The sequence below is a fragment of the Oncorhynchus mykiss genome, chromosome 8 (genome assembly GCF_013265735.2).
Source record: "Oncorhynchus mykiss isolate Arlee chromosome 8, USDA_OmykA_1.1, whole genome shotgun sequence".
Taxonomy (NCBI): Eukaryota; Metazoa; Chordata; class Actinopteri; order Salmoniformes; family Salmonidae; genus Oncorhynchus; species Oncorhynchus mykiss.
Genome location: NC_048572.1, coordinates 26,414,888 through 26,440,006, shown reverse-complemented (window position 1 = coordinate 26,440,006; position 25,119 = coordinate 26,414,888). Strand labels below are relative to the sequence as shown.

The window sequence follows — 25,119 nt, the reverse complement described above, 5'->3', positions numbered from 1 at the left end:
TTTGGTTACCACCAGTGTTTTGGAATACATTGAACTGGTTGGCAAACCCCCCCCCTGGTCTCAGAGCCTTGTGTATTATTCTGTACATACATCTGAGACTCTCCATATAATATAATAGTATGAAAGGTTTCGTAGTATTAATTTGTGGATGTGCATCCCCCATTTCGTATGATATGTCACGAAATACAATTAGTATTATATGTTACGAATTTTCATAATGTACAATATGTTACGAATTCGCAAAACGTACTATATGTTACGACTTGCAAAACGTATGATATGTTATGAATTCTGGCTAGGTAGCTAACTTTAGCTAACCGGTTAACATTAGCTAGGCTAGGGGTTAGGTTAGGTTAGGTTTAGGAGTTTTTTTTAAAGGTTAAGGGATGGGTTAGCTAAAATGGTTAAAGTTAGGGTTCGGGGGCTGGTTCACTAACATGCTAGGTAGTTGTAAGTAGTTCAAAATTTGAAAATTAGCTAAAATGATAAAGTTGTCTGTGATGAGATTCAAACTCGCAACATTTGGGTTGCTAGATGTTCACGTTATATGCCCGACCGGTCACCCTACTTTCTATCTGTCTTATGAAACCATACCAAACGTAACATATCATACTATTTTTAAAGTCATTCCCCTACCTAATAATAGTAAAGCCCCCTTTACTGGCTCAAATAGCCAACCAATCAGCCTGTTACCAAACCTTAATAAACTTTTGGGACAAATAGTGTTTGACCAGATAGTATGCTATTTTACAGTAAACAGACTTTCAGCAAGCTTATAGGGAAGGACAATCAAATTGCACAGCACTTACACAAATGACTGATGATTGGCTGAGAGAAATTGATAACAAAAATACTGTGGGGGCTGTTTCAGTGCGACTTTTGACATAATCAATTATAGTCTGCTGCTGGAAAACGTATATGTTATGACTTTACACCCCCTGCTATATTGTGGATTGAGAGTTACCTGTCTGGCCTCCCGAGTGGCGCAGCAGTCTAAGGCTGCATTGCAGTGCTTGAGGCATCGTTACAGACCCGGGCTGAATTGCAGCTGGGCGTGACCGGGAGACCCATGATGCGGTGCACAATTGGCCCAGCGTTGTCCAGTTTAGGGAAGAGTTTGGCCGACTGGGATGTTCTTGTCCCATCGCACTCTAGCGACTCCTGTAGCGGGCCGGGTGCATGCACGCTGATACGGTCGAGAGTTGTATGGTGTTTCCCCCGACACAGTGGTGCGGCTGGCTTCTGGGTTAAGCGAGAAGTGTGTCAAGAAGCAATGTGGCTTGGCAGAGTCATGTTTCGGAGGATGCATGGCTCTCGACCTTCGCCTCTCCCGAGTCCGTATGGGAGTTGCAGCTATGGGACAAGACTGTAACTACCAATAGGGGTAAAAAGTAACAAAACACAGAGGGTGTTCTTTAATGGAAGCCTCTCCAACATAATCAGGAATTCCCCAGGGCAGCTGTCTAGGTCCCTTAATATTTTCAATCTTTACCAACGACATGCCACAGGCTTTGAGTAAAGCCAGAGTGTCTATGCATGCGGATGACTCAACCCAATACACGTCAGCTACTACAACGACTGAAATGACTGCAACACTTAAGCGCTACAGTTAGTTTCAGAATGGGTGGAAAGGAATACATTTGTCCTAAATATTTCAAAAACTTAAATCATTGTATTTGGGACAAATCATTCACTAAACCCTAAACCTCAACTAAATCTTGCAATGAGAAATGTGGAAATTGAGCACGTTGAGGTGACTAAACTGCTTGGAGTTACCCTGGATTGTAAACTAACATGGTCAAAACATATTGATACAACAGTAGCTAAGATGGGGAGAAGTCTGTCCATAATAAAGCACTGCTCTGCTTTCTTAACAGCACTATCAACAAGGCAGGTCTTACAGGCCCTAGTTCTGTTGCACCTGGACTACTGTTCAGTTGTGTGGTCAGGTGCCACAAAGAGGGACTTAGATGTACACAGAGAGCTAACAATATATGCATGTCAATCTGGCAAGCGGTACTGGATCGCCAAGTCTACGACCAAAAGGCTCCTTAAAAGCTTCTACCCCAAACCATAAGACTGCTGAACAATTAATCAAATGCCTCCCCCCGTCCCCCTCTTTGTTTTGCACTGTTACTACTCGCTGTTTATTACCTCTGAATAGTCACTTTACAAATTACCTCAAATAACCTGTAACCCCGCACAATGACACGGTATGGGTACCCCCTGTATAATTATTTACTAAACATTTTCTTAACTCTATTTCTTGAAATTCATTGCTGGTTAAGGGCTTGTTGTATTCGGCCATGTGACCAATACAATTTGATTTGAATCTCTCCTGGCTCAAAGTGGAGGAGAGATTGACTTCATAAATACTTTTATTTGTGAGAGGTATTGACATGTTGAATGCCCCGAGCTGTCTGTTTGAACTACTAGCACACAGCTTAGACACCCATGCATACCCCACAAGACATGCCACCAGAGGTCTCTTCAGTCACCAAGTCCAGAACAGAGTATGGGAGGTGCACAGTACTACATAGAGCCATGACCACATGGAACTCTATTCCACATCAAGTAACTCATGCAAGCAGTAAAATTAAGATTAAAAAAACAGATAAAAATACACCTTATGGAACAGTGGGACAATGAAGCAACACAAACATAGGCACAGACACATGCATACAAACACACGCTAACATGGATTTTGTGTTGTAGATATGTGTTAACTTGAGGGCACACACTTAATGTTTTGTGAAATCTGTTGTGAATGTTTTAAAAAATGACGTTTTCGTCTTTTGAGCTCCTAGTCATGAAATCTATGCAGCCTACTCAATCACTTTTTATAGCTACTGTTTACAGGCCTCCTGGGCTATATACAGCGTTCCTCAAAGAGTTCCCTGAATTCCTATCGGACCTTGTAGTCATAGCAGATAATATTCACATTTTTGGTGACTTTAATATTCACATGGAAAAGTCCACAGACCATCATCGACTCAGTGGGTTTTGTCCAACATGTCTCTGGACCTACTCACTGTCACAGTCATAGAAATGGCGCCACACCAAACTGGAAGTCTTCCGACTAGCTTGGAAAGACAGTACCGTGCAGTATCGAAGAGCCCTTACTGCTACTCGATCATCCTATTTTTCCAACTTAATTGAGGGAAAATAAGAACAATACAAAATGTATTTTTGAAACTGTCGCAAAGCTAACTAAAAATCCGCATTCCCCAAGTGAGGATGGCTTTCACTTCAGCAGTAATAAATTCATGAACTTCTTTGAGGAAAAGATAATGATTATTAGAAAGCAAATTACGGACTCCTCTTTAAATCTGCGTATTCCTTCAAAGCTCAGTTGTCCTGAGTCTGCACAACTGCACAACGACCTAGGATCAAGAGAGACACTCAAGTGTTTTGGTACTATATCTCTTGGCACATTGATGAAAATAATCATGGCCTCTAAAACTTCAAGCTGCTTACTGGACCCTATTCCAACTAAACTGCTGAAAGAGCTGCTTCCTGTGCTTTGCCCTCCTATGTTGAACATAATAAACGGCTCTCTATCCACCGGATGTGTACCAAACTCACTACAAGTGGCAGGAATTAAGCCTCTCTTGAAAAAGCCAAACCTTGACCCAGAACATATAAAAAACTATCGGCCTATATCGAATCTTCCATTCCTCTCAACATTTTTAGAAAAGGCTGTTGCGCAGCAACTCACTGCCTTCCTGAAGACAAACAATTTATATGAAATGCTTCAGTCTGGTTTTAGACCCATCATAGCACTAAGACTGCACTTTTGAAGGTGGTAAATTACCTTTTAATGCCATCAGACCGAGGCTCTGCATCTGTCCTCGTGCTCCTAGACCTTAATGCTGCTTTTGATACCATCGATCACCACATCATTTTGGAGAGATTGGAAACCCAAATTGGTCTACACGGACAAGATCTGGCCTGGTTTAGATCTTATCTGTCGGAAAGATATCAGTTTGTCTCTGTGAATGGTTTGTCCTCTGACAAATCAACTGTAAATGTCGGTGTTCCTCAAGGTTCTGTTTTAGGACCACTATTGTTTTCACTATATATTTAACCTCTTGTGGATGTCATTCGAAAACATACTGTTAACGTTCAATGCTATGCAGATGACACACAGCTGTACATTTCAATGAAACATGGTGAAGTCCCAAAATTGCCCTCGCTAGAAGCCTGTGTTTCAGACATAAGGAAGTGGGTGGCTGCAAACTTTCTACTTTTAAACTCGGACTAAACAGAGATGCTTGTTCTAGGTCCCAATAAACAAATAGATCTTCTGTTGAATCTGACAATTAATCTTAATGGTTGTACATTCATCTCAAATAAAACTGTGAAGGACCTCGGCGTTACTCTGGACCCTGATCTCTCTTTTGACGAACATATCAAGACTGTTTCAAGGACAGCTTTTTTCCATCTACGTAACATTGCAAAAATCAGAAACTTTCTGTCCAAAAATGATGCAGAAAAATTCATCCATGCTTTTGTTACTTCTAGGTTAGACTACTGCAATGCTCTACTTTCCGGCTACCCGGATAAAGCACTAAATAAACTTCAGTTAGTGTTAAATATGGCTGCTAGAATCCTGACTAGAACCAAAAAATATTATCATATTACTCCAGTGCTAGCCTCCCTACACTGGCTTCCTGTCAAAGCAAAGGCTGATTTCAAGGTTTTACTGCTAACCTACAAAGCATTACATGGGCTTTCTCCTACCTATCCCTCTGATTTGGTCCTGCCGTACATACCTACACGTACGCTACGGTCACAAGACGCAGGCCTCCTAATTGTCCCTAGAATTTCTAAGCAAACAGCTGGAGGCAGGGCTTTCTCCTATAGAGCTCAATTTTTATGGAATGTTCTGCCTATCCATGTGAGAGACACAGACTCGGTCTCAACCTTTAAGCTTTTATTGAAGACTCATCTCTTCAGTAGGTCCTACGATTGAGTGTAGTCTGGCCCAGGAGTGTGAAGGTGAATGGAAAGGCACTGGAGCAACGAATCACCCTTGCTGTCTCTGCCTGGCTGGTTCCCCTCTCTCCACTGGGATTCTCTGCCTCAAACCCTATTACAGGGGCTGAGTCACTGGCTTACTGGTGCTCTTCCGTGCCATCCCTAGGAGGGGGGTGCCAACCCAGACAGGAAGATCCCATTTGTGACTCAACCGGCAGGGGCGGCAGGGTAGCAGCAGGGTAGCCTAGTGGTTAGAGCGTTGGGCTAGTAACCGAAAGGTTGCAAGTTTGAATCACCGAACTGAGAAGGTACAAATCTGTCGTTCTGCCCCTGAACAAGGCAGTTAACCCACTGTTCCTAGGCCATCATTGAAATAAGAATTTGTTCTTAACTGACTTGCCTAGTTAAATAAAGGTAAAATAATAACATTAAAAAACCCACTTAAGTGACTCACCCCTCCTAGGGATGGCACGGTAGAGGGTTGTGCCGTGGGGGAGATCTTTGTGGGCTATACTCGGCCTTGTCTCAGGATGGTAAGTTGGTGGTTGGAGATATCCCTCTAGTGGTGTGGGGGCTGTGCTTTGGCAAAGTGGGTGGGGTTATATCCTTCCTGTTTGGCCCTGTCCGGGGGTATCATCGGATGGGGCCACAGTGTCTCCTGACCCCTCCTGTCTCAGCCTCCAGGATTTATGCTGCAGTAGTTTATGTGTCGGGGGCTAGGGTCAGTTTGTTATATCTGGAGTACTTATCCTGTCTTATCCGGTGTCCTGTGTGAATTTAAGTATGCTCTCTCTAATTCTCTCTTTCTCTCTCTCTCGGAGGACCTGAGCCCTAGGACCATGCCTCAGGACTACCTGGCATGATGACTCCTTGCTGTCCCCAGTCCACCTGGCCGTGCTGCTGCTCCAGTTTCAACTGTTCTGCCTGCGGCTATGGAATCCTGACCTGTTCACCGGACGTGCTACCTGTCCCAAACCTATTATTTGACCATGCTGGTCATTTATGAACATTTGAACATCTTGGCCATGTTCTGTTATAATCTCCACCCGGCCCAGCCAGAAGAGGACTGGCCACCCCTCATAGCCTGGTTCCTCTCTAGGTTTCTTGCTAGGTTTTGGCCTTTCTAGGGAGTTTTTCCTAGCCAACGTGCCTCAACACCTGCATTGCTTGCTGTTTGGGGTTTTAGGCTGGGTTTTTGTACAGCACTTTGAGATATCAGCTGATGTACAAAGGGCTATATACAGTGCCTTGCGAAAGTATTCGGCCCCCTTGAACTTTGCGACCTTTTGCCACATTTCAGGCTTCAAACATAAAGATATAAAACTGTATTTTTTTGTGAAGAATCAACAACAAGTGGGACACAATTGGATATTTCAAATGTTTTTAACAAATCAAAAACTGAAAAATTGGGCGTGCAAAATTATTCAGCCCCCTTAAGTTAATACTTTGTAGCGCCACCTTTTGCTGCGATTAAAGCTGTAAGTCGCTTGGGGTATGTCTCTATCAGTTTTGCACATCGAGAGACTGAAATGTTTTCCCATTCCTCCTTGCAAAACAGCTCGAGCTCAGTGAGGTTGTATGGAGAGCATTTGTGAACAGCAGTTTTCAGTTCTTTCCACAGATTCTCGATTGGATTCAGGTCTGGACTTTGACTTGGCCATTCTAACACCTGGATATGTTTATTTTTGAACCATTCCATTGTAGATTTTGCTTTATGTTTTGGATCATTGTCTTGTTGGAAGACAAATCTCTGTCCCAGTCTCAGGTCTTTTGCAGACTCCATCAGGTTTTCTTCCAGAATGTTCCTGTATTTGGCTCCATCCATCTTCCCATCAATTTTAACCATCTTCCCTGTCCCTGCTGAAGAAAAGCAGGCCCAAACCATGATGCTGCCACCACCATGTTTGACAGTGGGGATGGTGTGTTCAGCTGTGTTGCTTTTACGCCAAACATAACGTTTTGCATTGTTGCCAAAAAGTTCAATTTTGGTTTCATCTGACCAGAGCACCTTCTTCCACATGTTTGGTGTGTCTCCCAGGTGGCTTGTGGCAAACTTTAAACAACATTTTTTATGGATATCTTTAAGAAATGGCTTTCTTCTTGCCACTCTTCCATAAAGGCCAGATTTGTGCAATATACGACTGATTGTTGTCCTATGGACAGAGTCTCCCACCTCAGCTGTAGATCTCTGCAGTTCATCCAGAGTGATCATGGGCCTCTTGGCTGCATCTCTGATCAGTCTTCTCCTTGTATGAGCTGAAAGTTTAGAGGGACGGACAGGTCTTGGTAGATTTGCAGTGGTCTGATACTCCTTCCATTTCAATATTATCGCTTGCACAGTGCTCCTTGGGATGTTTAAAGCTTGGGAAATCTTTTTGTATCCAAATCCGGCTTTAAACTTCTTCACAACAGTATCTCGGACCTGCCTGGTGTGTTCCTTGTTCTTCATGATGCTCTCTGCGCTTTTAACGGACCTCTGAGACTATCACAGTGCAGGTGCATTTATACAGAGACTTGATTACACACAGGTGGATTGTATTTATCATCATTAGTCATTTAGGTCAACATTGGATCATTCAGAGATCCTCACTGAACTTCTGGAGAGAGTTTGCTGCACTGAAAGTAAAGGGGCTGAATAATTTTGCACGCCCAATTTTTCAGTTTTTGATTTGTTAAAAAAGTTTGAAATATCCAATAAATGTCGTTCCACTTCATGATTGTGTCCCACTTGTTGTTGATTCTTCACAAAAAAATACAGTTTTATATCTTTATGTTTGAAGCCTGAAATGTGGCAAAAGGTCGCAAAGTTCAAGGGGGCCGAATACTTTCGCAAGGCACTGTAAATACATTTGATTTAAATAAATTTGATTTGACATACAGAATCCATGTCTCAAGGCTTAAAAATCCTTCTTTATCCTGTCTCCCCCCTCCTCCTTCATCTACACTGATTTGAAGTGGATTTAACAACTGACATCAATAAGGGTTCATAGCTTTAACCTGGATTCACCTGGTCAGTCTATGTCATGGAAAGAGCAGGTGTTCTTAATGTTTTGTACATTTTGCAACACTTTTTCACCAACAGGTTTCAGTGCCAATGCACCACACAACCAATAAACAAAGCAGACCGACTTTGGGCGCTTTAATATCATGGTTTGCATTTTCAACGCCCCAAAAAAACTTGACAAACAGAAATGACATCCCTCCCTACCTTCTAGGCCTACCCAGTATCGAAGGCTTGGCTTGACAATCTCAGAATGTCATTAAACTTTTTCATCAAATGGTTGCTACACAGCTCCGGTATTATGCTGGTGGACATCTCTAATAAATAAAAAAATGGTTGGATAAGTACCTGGGGGCTGAGTCCGTGATAATTCTGTGGATCAAGTTGAATTAATAGTACTATTTTTCCACCGATAGGCAACCTAGCTGCTTAAAATGCTTGACCTCCAGATGAGTATCAGGGGGAGTTTAAGTACATGTCTTGTTTTGGCTGGTCTGAAGCTTATTTAGATGTTTAAAGCTGCTGGTGAACCATGATATGCAGGCATAATCAAAGTGACACTGTACTAGCACACTTGCCAGAGTCTCTAGGGTGTTTATCAGTGGAGGCTGCTGAGGGGAGGATGGCTCAAACCATGTGTTTGATGTATTTGATACCACTCCACCTATTTCGCTTCAGCCATTACCATGAGCCCGTCCTCCCCAATGAAGGTGCCACCAACCTCCTGTGGTGTCTATAGCTAGGTTTCCATCCAATTGGCGAGAAATGTTCACGTGAATAAAAACAACATGTGCATTTTCCCATCAAAAGTCAGTGCGTAAAAACAACAAAACATTATTTATAAAAAGCACTCTATTAATATGTTTTTTGAACATTAGAATCAAGCATGATAGATGTACTTTTAGTTTATGGTTGACCCAGCTTGTTGGCCATGATCGAATCGGCGTTTCTCAGCTAGTTCAAAGCACTTGAATGCATCCAAATGGTATTTATGACTTCATAACTGGTAATTACCACCTTCCCACTTGGCTATGAATGCAGCATTAGATGGCCATCACCTCAACTAAATAAATATTAATTTTATATTTTCAATTGAAAGAACCAATATGAATATGTGTTATTATAAAGCAAATCATTGAACATTATTTAAAATCCTGACGTCACATTATGCGCCGGTAGTGAGCAACGCGGGAGATTGAAAAACCTAAACAACGGTCACCGTGCTGAGGATAACTAGCTAATGTTAATAACTACAAGTTTGGCAATATGTTGAAAAAGGTGCCCAAGGCTACATTAAAGTCTCTAATGAGGAAGAAAGCCAACATTCGTATAGGCACAGCGGCAGATGTAATGGTATGTTTGTTAAAAATGCTCTCGTAGCTAGCTAACATGCTAGCTAGGCTAAACGTTACAACACTGTTTTAACACGAACAGCTTTCAAGCACAGGTAAACATGCAATACAGCTATCGTTATAGTAGCTTTGTAACTTATCCTAGCAAGTAGGATAGTTCTCTAATTTTCATGTGTTTCAGTGCCTGAATTTGAATGTCCATTTTAGGTTGAGCTGAACGTGCTGCTATTTCTGCATAGCCTCGCAGAAGAGGCGAGGACGAAAGCTTTTGAGGAGAAATCGGCTACTATCAAAGCACACCACGTCAAAGCAGTATCCAAGGTATGGGGATTCCCAGCAACATTGGGTGCAGAACACAGGGTGCATATCAATGGGCTAAAGGGTCTTTCTCTCCTTCATCAGCACTGATCTGAAATAGCCTGGACAGGTGAAAGCAAGTTCCCGCTAATGTGATGGGTTTTCAGATCAGTACATAACAATGTAGAGGAGGCTATTGAATTGTTACCTTTAAAAAATATACTTTATAGAGAGGGGGGCAAATGTCTGTGGTTGCTGTATTGACGTCAAAGATTTTGTGGTAGTGAGTTAGCCCTACAGACCCTTCGTCATATACAGTTATTTAAACTTTTGAAGTGGCGTGTGAGATATTTGCCTACCTGTGCCTGTTTAGCAACATAGACAAATACAAATATCTGTGGACGGTTCTTATAGGAAATCGTTGTTTGCAGTACCAAGGAAAGAATTCAATCCAATTGTTAGATGCTACCGCCCCCCTCCAAATCCAAACCAAACATGCTGCCCAATTACGAGGCTTATTAGCTAGACAAACATGTGTGAAACAGACAGGTGTGCGTGCTAAAAATATCATCATCATAATAATATGCCATTTAGCAAAAGTGATGTAGTCAAGCAAGCATACATTTTATGTGTGGAAAGAATACACGTGGGCAAGCTAAGCAAGACACAACATGGAATCCACGTTTGGTTTTGATTTGGGCGGGGCGTCTAACAATGGGATGCAATTATTTTCTGGGTACTGCTTGGCAACGCAAATAACGATTTCCTCGGAACAATCCAAGGATATGCTCTCCGACGTGGGAAAAGTGTCCCCGGACAGGTACAAGTCAGCAAATGTCTCTCAAGGTGGCTAAATGTTATACAGCTGTAGTCGAGTCATGTGGATTAATGGATATCCTACATTGAGATGTCCTATTCCTTCAGTTCATTTGTCAGAGGATTGTCTTATGATTCCTGACTTTATCATGCTACTTTCCAAATGTCAATGATGATTTTTTGTCTTTCCTTAGAAACTGCTGAAACGAGCCCGAGGGTGAAGAGGAGAGGCCGTTCTACATGAACATGATTCAACAACTGATTTTATTAATTGTCAGATTGGCCTGAATTATATATTGAACCTATATTTTTAATCTTTTCTGTGGTCTCTAGTTCTTGTCTGTATTCATTTGATCTGTTTTGTCTGTCATTTTGTATTTCCACAATGCACAGAGATTTTTAGAACATTTTTATATGCTGTCCAATTAAATGTTGTGTTCTGTAGATCTATCTCTGGTGTAGGCCTTGTTGTCCCTGTCATGTTCCATCAAGCTGACTAGAATGTTTTTTTTCTGTTATACTAGCCTAGTTCCCTGTCAGAGAAATGCACTTATTTTGAGAGAAGTGACACAAAATACAGAGACTGGCGCCAAGGCTACCATCATCCAGCTAACTTGACACACCTGTGGGAAGCATTGGAGTCAACATGGGCCAACATCCCTGTGAAACGCTTTCGACACCTTTATGTAGTCCGTGCCCCTGAATATTAGGACGGTGTTCCTAATGTTTGGTATACTCGGTGTACGATGCACTTTAGTACTCTGGCCAGTACAGTTGGTGTTCGATGCCAATAATGTTTTCCTTTGTAAAAAAAAAAAAAACATTAAAAGAAGAAAGTTGCACACTGTGCAGTATGCTCCCAACAATTGAATGGTTAAACCAACGTTTCGGCACCCAGTGCCTTCTATCGGTTTCCTTGTCACGCGGGCAATAGCCAGCTAGCATTTATGAAAGCCTCATCCTCAGGCCTATATTCTCTGTCATCAACAGTTGGTCACGGTGGTCAGAGCTGCAGGCTGAATGCTTCAAAGACCATGCATTGGCCTGCCCCCAAACTCCTCCCAAATTCCTTACCTATTCACCCTACATATATTATCCGCATGTCAAGATGTTATCCCACTCATATTTTACTACAGAGGGGTTTCTGAAGCCATGGCACTTGAACTGTGTGGCATGTGTTTTCACGTGAGTGCGTTCTTAGCACTCCAATCAACTGTTTTTTTTCTTATAGCGCCCTGTAGGAGGTCTGCTGTAGGGATCTTAAGTTCTTTCTTCATTGTGATAATAATCAGGTTATGATGAGAATAACATTCACACAAGACACAATGTACTGTAATTCTACTAATGGACTGATGCATAGTATATTTTTTACTGTATGGCTCAGCCTCATGCTCAATCATATTTTGGTGGCTTGGCATGAAAATCAACCATTTGAACCAGTGTCTATCTCTCCACCACTCTCTCATCCCCCATTGTCTCCCTCCTTATCCTCTTGCTTTCCCCCACCTCCAGCTGGGTTGTTATACTTCCCTGCCTTTCTCTAGCGATTGTTTCCAGATTTGGTGAATCTGATTTGGTGTTACAGCGAGCTTAGCCTTTCCTTGTTTCTATTCACAGTTAGCATGGGGTTTCTGGGTGTGTAACCCCACCCGTCAACCCTTTGACCCTCTGACAGTCCCGGGTGCTGCCTCTGACAGACAGTTATAGCAGAGCAGCTGTCACTGTTCAGGATCCAGGTGCAGATGTAGGGCAAAACATGACGTTCAGTGGGAACTGGAAAGGCAAAAACTAACCATTTTTCCTACACTGAAAGAAAGCTTACTTGTACAGCTAGAAGAGGGAGATCTGTGATTTTATCTAAATATCAGTGGTATTTTTTTCTTGAGGAAACAACATGCTAACATTTTTGTAATTTCACTGGGGAAAAAATACTAATCTCTTCTGTAATGTAGAAATATGTAGGTGTATGGGAGCACCTACTCAATTTGATCTTAGACTGGTCCAGCTCCCCTGTCTGCCAGCGTCTTTGGGTCTCGTCTCTAACAAATAAATCCACTCCAACGTCAATCCTCTGAAACTCCTGCTGACTGGCCTGCGTACAGCCCTGACCTCAACCCCATCGAACACCTTTGGGATTAATTGGAACACTGACTGCGGGCCTAATGGATGGTTGGATCGATATAGCATTTGGATGGACAGATGGAGGACTGGATTGACTGGGTTGAGAGAGAGACCTTAATGATGGGGCCAGAACTCAAACTCTGTCTTGCCTGTAGTCAAGACGGTGTGCAGCAGTTTATTCCTCTATCATATGCTGTATAATAATGGGCATCCAACATTGTGGGTTTATTTCAACATGTTACCTCAACCATCCATTTCAGGAAACAGTCACTAAATTGTTATGGACTGAATTAAGCAGTGTTCAGAAAGCAAACTGTCTTTTCAGATTATTTTTTTGTTTCTATCATCATCATGACAGTGGCTAGCCTACTTGTTCTACAAGTGTAGCATTTCTTTATATATAAAGTCAAATTGAACCTAATGATGCCGTTTGATGATTCAAATCTTTTGTATGGTCCCACATTGGTTTGTTTGTGTAGAAGATGTTAATGTCAATTATATTGTTTTCACAAATGACTGAATTAAAAAATGAACCAACTAACTTTGTTTTTATGTGGCAAGCCTTTTCCAAAGATTTCTAAAGTGGATATGACCTCCCTTCGCCAGTCGCGATAAATAGTAATGGCGTATTTTTGTGGGCACTAACTCTACCATGGTTCATTGGACAAAGTCTATGCAGAAATTAATGGTGTTTTTGTAGGGATTATGGATAAAGACTAAAAATAAGGTCTGTGGTATACAGGAGATTTGATAAATGTTGTTCTATTAGATCATCTTCATCAGATAACGTCACTTTTTGTGAATGTTGAAGCATTTATGTAAATTCAAAAACAAAGTCTTCATAAATCATAAAGGTAATGTTAACTGATTTCTATTCTCTCATATAACAAAACGTATAAGCCTGTGTTTATCTCAGACCTTATATTCGGCGTTTATCCCAAAACCCTATTTTTTCCCCATTCTGAACGAACTAGCGGTAACTCATTTCCGGTTTTAGCATTACAAACTGGCGAGCTCTATGCTGTATATAATACCTATGGGCAAATATTGTCTATTATAGTGACAAGATATTCGAGTGACCGCTCTAACAATGGAAATATATGTCCTCAAAGATGGAAGACAGGTGGGAGGTGACATCAGGTGGGACCATTCTAGCCAATGAGTGTGAACAACAGGCCATAGAGATAGATACAGGACTAATTTTTGTATCTGTACCTTCGCGTCTGTGACAGCATGGGCAGTGAAGCCATGCCCATTTTAAAGTAGTCAATTGTCCTCTTCATTGGCTGCTTGCTCCCAACTCATAAGAACCCCCACCCAGTTGACTACTTTAAAATGGTGGAAGCCCGCAATCTCAATGTCCTTGCTAAAACGTGTTATGTCCATGTCCTCTATCCATCTCTATGGCAATAGGCACAACTCGGATGTAAAGTCGTGTTTTTTTAAGTTGGCAAAATGTCACATGCGTCTACTTATATCAGTGCTTTCATAACAACATAACCATTACGAAACTTATATTCAATCAAATAAGCCTCACGAAGCAAATTAACAATGACGTTTTTGTTGACCAAATTCGGCACCCGCTCATTGGCGTCTACACAAAAATGTCTCACTTCATGGCTTTATTTTCTTGACAGATTTTGTTCAGAGTAAAACCTCTCGCTTCGCCTTTTCTTCTCTGAAAGAGGAGGAAGGCTTCTATTTTGCTTTGTTTTGGTAGCATCTATTTTGCGAACTGTCTAAATAGCTACGTCACTGAGCGAAGTGCAAACAGTATTTTTGACAGGTGAGTATGGATGAAATCCCCCCATTCTGTCACCTTTGACAACTGGGCCTCCGAAGCTAGCAAGCTAACGTTAACGTTACAAGAAATAGCTAACTAGTTTCATGACGACAAAATCATACTATGATTTAGTAATACTGTCGGTTTAGTAACAACATATATTTTGTATGGACAGTTTTCCTATTAATTCTATAATGCATATATGTTCTCTTTAGATTAGCAAGATGGCTAATAACGTTATAGTGAAATGCTGTATAGTTAGTCTTGTTGGCTAGCTAGCTAACTTTGGCAGGCTTTGTTTTTGTTGAGCAAAACAAACAGTGAGAGGCGAATTACCAGTGTTACAATCTCTCTGGGAAAGAGTGCAGAGACAATATCATCTTTTCAACAATATTTTTCCATAGAGAGGAACTTTGAGAGAATACAGATTTGATCCTGATGACATCCCAGTAACTGCACTTGAAACAGTAAGGCGATAATTTATTTTCCATCATAGCAATTTTAGAAATAAGATCGTCTGAAATTCAAATTGAGATATTTAGGCCTATTGCTAATTTAATATCTCATGACAGCTTTGTGATTTGAGTCTCCAGGGTGAGAAGATTATTGCTAATCCTATGAAGCTTCAATCTTGAATATCCAGATTTTGATAATAGAGTAAAATTAGACTGCAGGTTTGTTCGTCTGTCTCAGAATTTGCCTAACTTGCTGTGTCTCCCCTCAGCATGGCGAGCTGTGGTGAGGTGGACCACTCAGTGGACTCTGTGTCCTCCTCAAAGGTAGAAGACGGAGGGGACGCCTTCACTGGTGACTCCCCCAGCTCACCTACCCCCTCGGCCAACCCCGTGCCGGAATGTGCCATCTGCCTCCAGACCTGTGTCCACCCAGTTCGCCTGCCCTGCCGCCACGTTTTCTGTTTCCTGTGCGTCAAAGGAGCCTCCTGGCACAGCAAGCGCTGCGCTCTTTGCCGACAGGAAGTACCTGAGGACTTCCTGGAGCATCCAACTCTGCTGTCCCCAGAGGAGCTGAAGGCAGCAGCCGCAGGAGGACGAGGAGGAACCGGGCCAGGGAGCGCTGGCGGAGACCATGCATGGTACTACGAGGGGAGGAACGGCTGGTGGCAGTATGACGAGAGGACCAGCCGTGAGCTGGAGGACGCTTTCGCCAAGGGCAGGAAGAGCGCTGAGATGCTGATTGCTGGCTTCCTGTACGTGGCTGACCTGGAGAACATGGTGCAGTATCGCCGCAACGAGCATGGTCGCCGCCGACGCATGAAGCGTGATGTGGTAGACATTCCCAAAAAGGGCGTGGCCGGACTCAGACTGGACCCTGACCCCACCCCGCCAGTTGTTGCCGTGGCAGCTGTTCCGGTCACAGCGGCAACAGTGGAACGGCCAAGCTCTGCTGATGGGGAGGATGTGACTGGACGGTCGCAGGCGGGGGGCTTAGGGGTTGTCATCCCGGCTCCTCCAGTCAGACCCCCCACAGTCCTGGGTGCCCACCCTGCCACCTCAGCCTCCATCTCCCTTGAAGACTCTCTGTCCCAGCTCCTCATCAGCCAACCAGAGGAGGAGGAAGAGGAGAATGAAGAGGTAGCTTCAAGAATAAGCCAGGTGTACGAGTCAGCATCTGGTAGCAGTGAGGATGAGGATGGTGGTGGTGATGAAGTAGGGCGGGGGTGGGATAGGGAGAGGGGGGGACGGGAAGTTGGGTCTCGACGGAGGCCCAGACATAGACTCCTACAGCGCCGGCTCAGAGAGGTCCAGCCTGACAGACTGCCACCTGGAGGTGGGTCCTCCAGCGGAGGCCTCAGTGTGCGCTCACGCAGCCCTGACGGTCAATGCACTGTCACTGAGGTGTGACCACAACTGGACCACTGTCTCTGCACTCAACCGGCTCAGCAAAAAACAAATTCACTCCATGCCCATGGTGGTATTGAATAACCCAGTGGAAGACACCAGATCAGCCATTTGCATTACATATACAGCAACATAGACTAATCCATAATTTATAATACGTCAGCCAGTAAGATTATGCAAAATAGCACACATAATAAAATAGCCCATACTGTTCCACTCTCTGCCACTAACCATTTGAGCCTGTGTTAGTACCAAAAGGCATGGTCAGCCTTAATAGGCTATCTACAGAGAAATTGTGAAATGAGGTTTGAGGTTTGGAGATGACTTAACCTTTTAAATGTAGCATCCCATCTCTAACAGGAGGCAAAAATCTTGTTTTGTCGGTACATGGCTGTTTACTGTAATGATTGTTCTAACATATCCATTGAGCGTACGTGAGTCAGTGTGTGTATTGAAGTCATAGTCCAGAAGAATATAAAAATGTTTCGTAAATGTCCAATGCAGCTGATTTGATCTCGATATCAAATTAGTTCTGGGTAACAATTAAGTACCTTAAATAGCACCTTTTGTTTGGTATTTTATTACGACCCACAAGAGGTCGCTGTAAGCTTGGCCACAACAGTTCTGCAAACCCACCCCATAGATCCCCATCTTGACACAGAACTCACCAAGCCACCAATAGGAAGACATACTGTGTCTTTCTCGCCTGTTTGCAGCCGTTGAAACTAATTTCAAGTGAAAACACTTGTAACTACTGAATGGAAGGTATTTTAAATTACAACAAGATCACAAATATGCACAGAGGTTCTATACAACAGAGGTGAAGCATGGAAATGAGCAAGCAGAGATTGAGAATGAAAGCTTCTTAAATCTGTCAGTAGCTATGCGCACGCTCAATTCAAACGTGATGCATGTCACACATATTCCTAACTAGAAACGGGGACCTACAAAGACAGGTAGAAGTAGGAAGAAGTGATTGGAGATTTTTTTACGAAGGACTTCCTCATGAAAGATGAAACCAATGAAGATGTTGAGAAAAGATGCTGAAGATACTATGAAAACTGGATGGAAGATGCATTGCGCACACACCTGATCATGAGTGTTTTGAGTTGTTTGAACTTTGAACCTATTATTTTGATACTCTTCTGTCAGTTGTTTATTGCCATGTTTTTAAAAGTATCTTTGACTTTTAATGAATATGATTTAACTTCCATGTGTGGTCTTGTTTAACTGTGATGTTTTATCAAAACAATAAAGTGTTTGTCTATTATTTGACCTTAATTGAAGTCATGAGTTCGATGTTGTGGTTAACTTAACCGTAATATAACAATTTATTCGAAAGGGATAGCTAGTACTTATGCGTTATGGCTTTAGGTGATACTGTATGTTCAGTTTGCATCGTGGATCAGCATTGTGACTCAGCATCGTGGCTAGACCCACAAGGTCTCGTGTACCTTTATTTGACCAGGCAGGTCAATTAAACAACAAATTCTTATTTACAATGACTACCTGGCATGAGGCAAAAGGCCTCCTGTGGGCCAGGGGGCGGGGATTAAAAACTAAAAGTAAGACGACGGACTATTAGTTTTTAAAAACTAAAAGTAAGACAACACAGACTGAAGACAGTTACACTAGCAACAACACAGATACATCAGCAGGCAGACAATGGAAACAAATCACATCACGACTAGAGAGATATCACCCTACTACATGAAGGGAGACCTATGGCAACAACAAAAGATGGCACAATGTCGTTGTAAGCGGTCACAATTATACTGTAGATCCCCATCTTGAAACCAAATGCACCAAACCACCAATATCATTTTCTTTTTTCAAAATGTGTCTTTCTATACATCTTTCTTGCCTATTTGCAGCCATTGAAACACATTTCTAGTGCAAAACAAGCCAAGAGAGTTTCAACTACAGAATGGAAGGTATTTGAAATTACAACAAGATCACAAATATGCACAGAGGTTCTATACAACAGAGGTGGAGCATGGAAATGAGCAAGCAGAGATTGCAATGTAAAGCTTATTTAATCTGTCAGTAGCTATACCCACACTAAATTCAAACGTGATGCATGTCACACATATTCCTAAGTATAGATAGTGACTGTAAGATCAACGTCAGCTCAGTAGGTGGAAGTGAGGGGGAGATGCTGTACCAAGAGACTTCCTCATTCAGATGAAAGATGACAAATTAGGAAATTAAGCGGAAGTTGTTGAGAAAAAGCGGTGGACAAAGATGGTTAACCTTTGGCTAGTTGGAGGCATGGGACAAACTCAATGACTTCTCTTTTCATAAAGTAGGAAGCTGACAGAGACTCACTACTTGTCTGGGTCTGGATTGAAGCATGGGAGTTACTCTATTCCTTCTGCTCCTGGCCATACAGAATGATTTAGCAGCAGGACAGTTTGCAGGACATCTGTTCAGCTGCGAATCGTGTCAATGTCCCAGTGGATCAATTTACTACGGCAAGGACCACACTCGGTGTGTGGATATCGATGAGTGTGTGGCAAGCCGACCATCTGTAGGGCCTATTTGGCTTGCCTCAACACCAATGGTGGCTACTGCTGTGAGTGTCAACCTGGGTTCATAACAAAGAAGAGTGCATCAGAACGATATGTGGAACTGGACGAGTGTAAGACAGACAAGTTGTTCTGCAGAAAGAGGGGAACCTGTCAGAATCTGGAGAGCACCTACCAGCGCCAGTGCCCCCCTGGGTTCAGTAATTATGACAACAAACATGCTCGGTGTACAGAGCTGAATTGTGAGCTGTATCGACCACAGCAGGCTGCACCTGGACAGGCTCTGCCAGGCTTTGGCAGTCTTTTGTCTCTGTTGAGACAGAACTGGCTGTTGCTGAATAAGTCTGGAGCAAAAGGGGAGCGGTTGACTGGAGAAGTGATTTTAGAAGTAAGTCCTCAGGTGAGAAACACCACAACCAGGATCAGGACCAACCACACAGAGGTGGAGCTTGTTGTCAGGGGGGACCGGACTCCACCCAGTGGGCTGGTCAGCCTGACCAATCAGAACACCCAACTCGACACCACCTAGGAAACCGCAACGGAGACACCTGCCCAGGCAATGCCTTTGTTACTCTACTCAGTTACAAAGACTTTGGCCAATGGATATAAAAACAATTAAAAACTTGGCTCCAGAGTGGTTACTGTATCCGTTAGCAACCCCAACACAACAAGGCTGCGCCAACCGGTCATTCTTACCGTCACACACCTGAAGCCCGGTTTACTGGCACTAGCACGCCTGTGTTTATTGGTCGAAGGAGAAATGAGCAAGCAGAGATTGCAATGTAAAACTTCTTAAATCTGTCAGTAGTTATGTGCATACTCAATTCAAACGTGATAGATGTCACACATATTCCTAAGAAGAAAAAGTGGCGAGGCTGTGCCTCAGTGGTTTCTAACTCCACCCACACAGTGTGTTCCTGCAGTCATCTCAGCAGCTTTGCCCTGCTCAAAGACATCAACCAGATGCCCCTGTCTGTGGTGATGTCGGTGGGCCTTTCCGTGGCTACAGTCTGTTTGGTCCTATCGCTGCTCGTGACTCAGTGGTGTCTCTCGGTCTACCGGAAGCTTAATGAGAGGCGCCTCCAGCAACAGGAATTACACTGAGTGTACAAAACATTAGGAACATTCGTTGGGGCATGGACTCTACAAGGTGTTTAAATCATTCCACAGGAATACTGGCCCATGTTGACTCCACAGCTGTGTAAAGTTGGCTGGATGTCCATTGGGTGGTGGACCATTCTTGATACACTGTTGAGCGTGAAAAAAAACAAAAAAACAGCAGTGTTGCAGTTCTTAATACACCCAAACCGGTGTGCCGGGCACCTACTACCATGATCCGTTTAAAGGCACTTAAATATGTTGTCTTGCCCATTCCCCCTCGGAATGGCACACATACACAATCAATTTCTCAATTGTCTCAAAGCATAAAAATCCTTATTTAACCTGTCTCCTCCCTTCCATCTACACTGATTGAAGTGTATTCAACAAGTGACATCAATAAGGGATCACAGCTTTCACCTGGATTCCCCTGATCAGTCTATGTCATGGAAAGAGCAGGTATATGCCATTAGGCAATAATTCACCAGTATACCTGCATACATTGAACACCATGACGTACTGTTTGTGTTCTAAGACATTCTGTTTATACTTATATGGATTTCTAAATGTTAAGGAATGCATTTCCAGCCACGGTATGTTGGCCCAATGCAAATAGAAATGGGTTATGTAATGTTTTCTCTTTGAGTTGGTACAATTCTGTGTGAATGTTTCTCAAAGATGTGATAGCACAGTCCCACACAACATGCATTGGTCATAAGATACAGGAGCTTGGTTCTGAAGCACACAGACTGTAATTCCATGGTGTGGGATATGTCATGAATGATACTTATTTAGATGAGAGATCAAACGTATCATGAGGCAACAGTACAGAATGTCACCTTTCATTTGAGTGCATTTTCATACATACAGTTGAAGTCAAAAGTTTACATACACTTAGGATGTAGTCATTAAAACTCATTTTCAACCACTCCACAAATGCCTTCTTAACAAACTATAGTTTTGGCAAGTCGTTAGGACATCTACTTTGTGCATGACACAATTAAGTTTTCCAACAATTGTTTACAAGACAGATTATTTCACTTATAATTCACTGTATCACAATTCCAGTGGGTCAGAAGTTTACATACACTAAGTTGACTGTGCCTTTAAACAGCTTGGAAAATTCCAGAAAATGATGTCATGGCGTTAGAAGCTTCTGATAGGCTAATTGACATCATTTGAGTCAATTGGAGGTGTACCTGTGGATGTATTTCAAGGCCTACCTTCAAACTCAGTGCCTCTTTGCTTGACATCATGGGAAATCAAAAGAAATCAGCCAAGACCTCAGAAAAACAATTGTAGATCTCCACAAGTCTGGTTCATCCTTGGGAGAAATTTCCAAACGCCTGAAAGTACCACGTTCATCTGTACCAATAATAGTACGCAAGTATAAACACCATGGGACCACGCAGCCGTCATACCGCTCAGGAAGGAGACACGTTCTGTCTCCTAGAGATGAACATACTTTGGTGCGAAAAGTGCTAATTAATCCCAGAACAACAGTAAAGGACCTTGTGAAGATGCTGGAGGAAACAGGTACAAATGTATCTATATCCACAGTAAAACGAGTCCTATATCGACATAACCTGAAAGGCCGCTCAGCAAGGAAGAAGCCACTGCTCCAAAACTGCCATAAAAAAGCCAGACTACGGTTTGCAACTGCATATGGGGACAAAATTGTACTTTTTGGAGAAATGTCCTCTGGTCTGATGAAACAAAAATATAACTATTTGACCATAAGGACCGTCGTTATGCTTGGAGGAAAAAAGGGGGAGGCTTGCAAGCCGAAGAACACCATCCCAACCGTGAAGCACGGGGGTGGCAGCATCATGTTGTGGGGGTGGCAGCATCATGTTGGTGGGGGTGCTCTGCTGCAGGAGGGACTGGTGCACTTCACAAAATAGATGGCATCATGAGGTAGGAAAATTTTGTGGATATATTGAAGCAACATCTCAAGACATTAGTCAGGAAGTTAAGCTTGTCGCAAATTGGTCTTCCGAATGGACAATGACCCCAAGCATACTTCCAAAGTTGTGTCAAAATGGCTTAAGGACAACAAAGTCAAGGTATTGGAGTGGCCATCACAAAGCCCTGGCCTCAATCCCATAGAAAATGTGTGGGCAGAACTGAATGTGTGTGCGAGCAAGGAGGCCGACAAACCTGACTCAGTTACACCAGCTCTGTCAGGAGGAATGGGACAAAAGTCACCCAACTTATTGTGGGAATCCTGTGGAAGGCTACACAAAAGAAATTGACCCAAGTTAAACAATGTGAAGGCAATGCTACCAAATACTAATTGAGTGTATGTAAACTTCTGACCCACTGGGAATGTGATGAAAGAAATACACGCTGAAATAAATCATTCTCTCTACTATTATTCTGACATTTCACATTCTTAAAATGAAGTGGTGATCCTAACCGACCTAAAACAGGGAATGTTTACTAGGATTAAATGTCAGGAATTGTGAAAACTGAGTTTAAATGTATTTGGCTAAGGTGTATGTACATTTCCAACTTCAACTGTATCTTTTTACCATTTAGAAATGAAAGCACTTTATGTATCTAGTCCCCCGATTTGAGTATGTTTTTTTTCATAAGTATTTGGACAACTTCACTTATGGTGTAGTAGAAAGTTGAGTATTTGGTCCCATGTTCCCTTCACGCGATGACTACATCAAGCATGTGACCCTGCAAACCTATTGGATGCATTTGCAGTTTGTTTTGGTTTTGCTTCAGATTATATTTTGCCCAATAGGATCATACCCCTCTCCCCCCAAAAATGTTCACCTCCCCTGTTTTTGGTAATGGTGGAAGGTAATATTTTTGGGGGAGTATAATCTTTGTTCTTCTGTAACTTTCTCACTCTTATTCACGATTCATTCATGATTATCCATAATCATAGTAGCATCCACATGAATGTTCAGAAACATCTTCTATTCTTATTTACAATAAAAGTGACAGTACATTTTTCACCATTCAGTCCCTATTGTGCAAAACATAATTTCTAAATGGTAAAACAGATGTGTATAAAAAATACCCTAAAAGGTGATATTCTGTATTAAACATTTGATCTCAAATCCAAAATGCTGGAGTACAGAGACACATTTACACATTTTAGCTTCACTGTTGAAATAAATACAGACGGAAGTGTAAATGGAATATCAGGGATGTTATTATGGTAACTGGGGGATACATATGGAAATGCCACGCCCTGGGGTCGTGTTGTGGCAATGTGAAAGATACATAGGGAGAGAAAAAGAGGTGAAGAGAGAGCGATGATGGAGAGACAGAAAGAGGGAGGTGGCTGGAGGGGAAGGGGGTGAGAGAAGGAGACAGTAAGATGAGAGACAGGGAGAAGAGAGGGAGCCTAGTTTACAAAATACATTTAGCAAAGCGCCTCTTTCTACTGCTCTGGTCTAGACCACCACGCAAATGCGATTATATGCATGCAAGATGATTTCCCGGGAACCTCAGCGCTCCCAGGTCACCCCCCTCTCGCGCTCACCTTTTATGCTGACACCTCACGATTTACAAATTCAGCACTGAGGACAAGACATTTATGAGCATAGGATGGTGATCATAGCTGTGGAGTGACATAGTGTATGATAGTTATTCATGTCTGGAGTGGCACCGTTTGTACAGTGTGATGCCTATGGAGAGGTATTAATGGTGTGAAGCCGAGGATGGTTACAGTAGAATGAGGTCATGCTGGCTCCAGTTGGGGCGAGACTACAGACACCTCTGTGAATCTGACTGCATCCATGTCTGTCCTACCACTGGAAATAGGCTACCAACAACCACACACACACATGCACATACACACACGTGCACACACACGTACTAATGGATTCACACACACGTACACAAACGTACAAAACCAGACTCTTACCTAATGGAAATGTGTTTTTAATAGATGGAGTAGATAAATCGACTAGAATAGAATGGATTAGTTCAAACACGTATTAATGTATCAACACGTCATAACTCACATCATAAGCAGCATACAGCCCCTAGGCATTAAACAAGAAATAACAACCCCATCCCGAGCAAAAACAAGGTCACAAATAATAATTGACAGGCAAACAATTGTGCCCTCTGAACTCCTGGGTGGGAGACAGACAGACGGGAGGGATCCAACTATTCATGGAGGATTGAGTGTTGTATCCTGGTTTATTTAGTGCAGAGAGAGGGGGGATATTACAGGGTGTAGACTAGACAGGTCATTGGAGAGTTATGTGTACATACATAACTGTTGTCTCCCCTCTGTCTGTATATATTGGGGTGGCAGGTAGCCTAGTGGTTAGAGAGGTTGCAAGAACGAATCCCCGAGCTGACACGGTAAAAATATGTTGTTCTGCCCCTGAACAGGCAGTTAACCCACTGTTCCTAGGCCGTAATTGAAAATAAGAATTTGTTCTTAACTGACTTGCCTAGTTAAATAAAGGTAAAAATAAATATACACTGCTCAAAAAAATAAAGGGAACACTTAAACAACACAATGTAACTCCAAGTCAATCACACTTCTGTGAAATCAAACTGTCCACTTAGGAAGCAACACTGATTGACAATACATTTCACATGCTGTTGTGCAAATGGAATAGACAACAGGTGGAAATTATAGGCAATTAGCAAGACACCCCCAATAAAGGAGTGGTTCTGCAGGTGGGGACCACAGACCACTTCTCAGTTCCTATGCTTCCTGGCTGATGTTTTGGTCACTTTTGAATGCTGGCGGTGCTTTCACTCTAGTGGTAGCATGAGACGGAGTCTACAACCCACACAAGTGGCTCAGGTAGTGCAGCTCATCCAGGATGGAACATCAATGCGAGCTGTGGCAAGAAGGTTTGCTGTGTCTGTGAGCGTAGTGTCCAGAGCATGGAGGCGCTACCAGGAGACAGGCCAGTACATCAGGAGACGTGGAGGAGGCCGTAGGAGGGCAACAACCCAGCAGCAGGACCGCTACCTCCGCCTTTGTGCAAGGAGTAGCAGGAGGAGCACTGCCAGAGCACTGCAAAATGACCTCCAGCAGGCCACAAATGTGCATGTGTCTGCTCAAACGGTCAGAAACAGACTCCATGAGGGTGGTATGAGGGCCCGACGTCCACAGGTGGGGGTTGTGCTTACAGCCCAACACCGTGCAGGATGTTTTTCATTTGCCAGAGAACACCAAGATTGGCAAATTCGCCACTGGCGCCCTGTGCTCTTCACAGATGAAAGCAGGTTCACACTGAGCACATGTGACAGATGTGACAGTCTGGAGACGCCGTGGAGAACGTTCTGCTGC

The 25,119-nt window shown here is 42.9% G+C and overlaps 2 protein-coding genes across 2 annotated transcripts; both read left to right on the top strand.

The window, feature by feature from the left end:
• The first annotated feature begins 9,118 nt into the window (after positions 1 to 9,118).
• Positions 9,119 to 10,967, top strand: cenpw (centromere protein W). Its single transcript, XM_021612162.2, has 3 exons — positions 9,119 to 9,334; positions 9,541 to 9,654; positions 10,641 to 10,967. Exons 1-3 carry the CDS (start codon positions 9,248 to 9,250, stop codon positions 10,665 to 10,667), a joined length of 228 nt encoding a protein of 75 aa, XP_021467837.2. The 5' UTR covers positions 9,119 to 9,247; the 3' UTR covers positions 10,668 to 10,967.
• A 2,965-nt stretch (positions 10,968 to 13,932) lies between these two features.
• Positions 13,933 to 17,512, top strand: LOC110529708 (E3 ubiquitin-protein ligase rnf146). Its single transcript, XM_021612161.2, has 3 exons — positions 13,933 to 14,353; positions 14,755 to 14,817; positions 15,075 to 17,512. Exon 3 carries the CDS (start codon positions 15,076 to 15,078, stop codon positions 16,210 to 16,212), a length of 1,137 nt encoding a protein of 378 aa, XP_021467836.1. The 5' UTR covers positions 13,933 to 14,353; positions 14,755 to 14,817; position 15,075; the 3' UTR covers positions 16,213 to 17,512.
• The last annotated feature ends 7,607 nt before the right edge of the window (positions 17,513 to 25,119 follow it).

Excerpts from the sequence above, each read along its gene's own strand:
- LOC110529708 (XM_021612161.2), top strand. The coding sequence starts at position 15,076 with ATGGCGAGCTGTGGTGAGGTGGACCACTCAGTGGACTCTGTGTCCTCC.
- cenpw (XM_021612162.2), top strand. The coding sequence starts at position 9,248 with ATGTTGAAAAAGGTGCCCAAGGCTACATTAAAGTCTCTAATGAGGAAG. Across the intron at positions 9,335-9,540 it reads GCACAGCGGCAGATGTAATG|GTTGAGCTGAACGTGCTGCT; the intron begins GTATGTTTGTTA and ends TGTCCATTTTAG. Across the intron at positions 9,655-10,640 it reads ACGTCAAAGCAGTATCCAAG|AAACTGCTGAAACGAGCCCG; the intron begins GTATGGGGATTC and ends GTCTTTCCTTAG.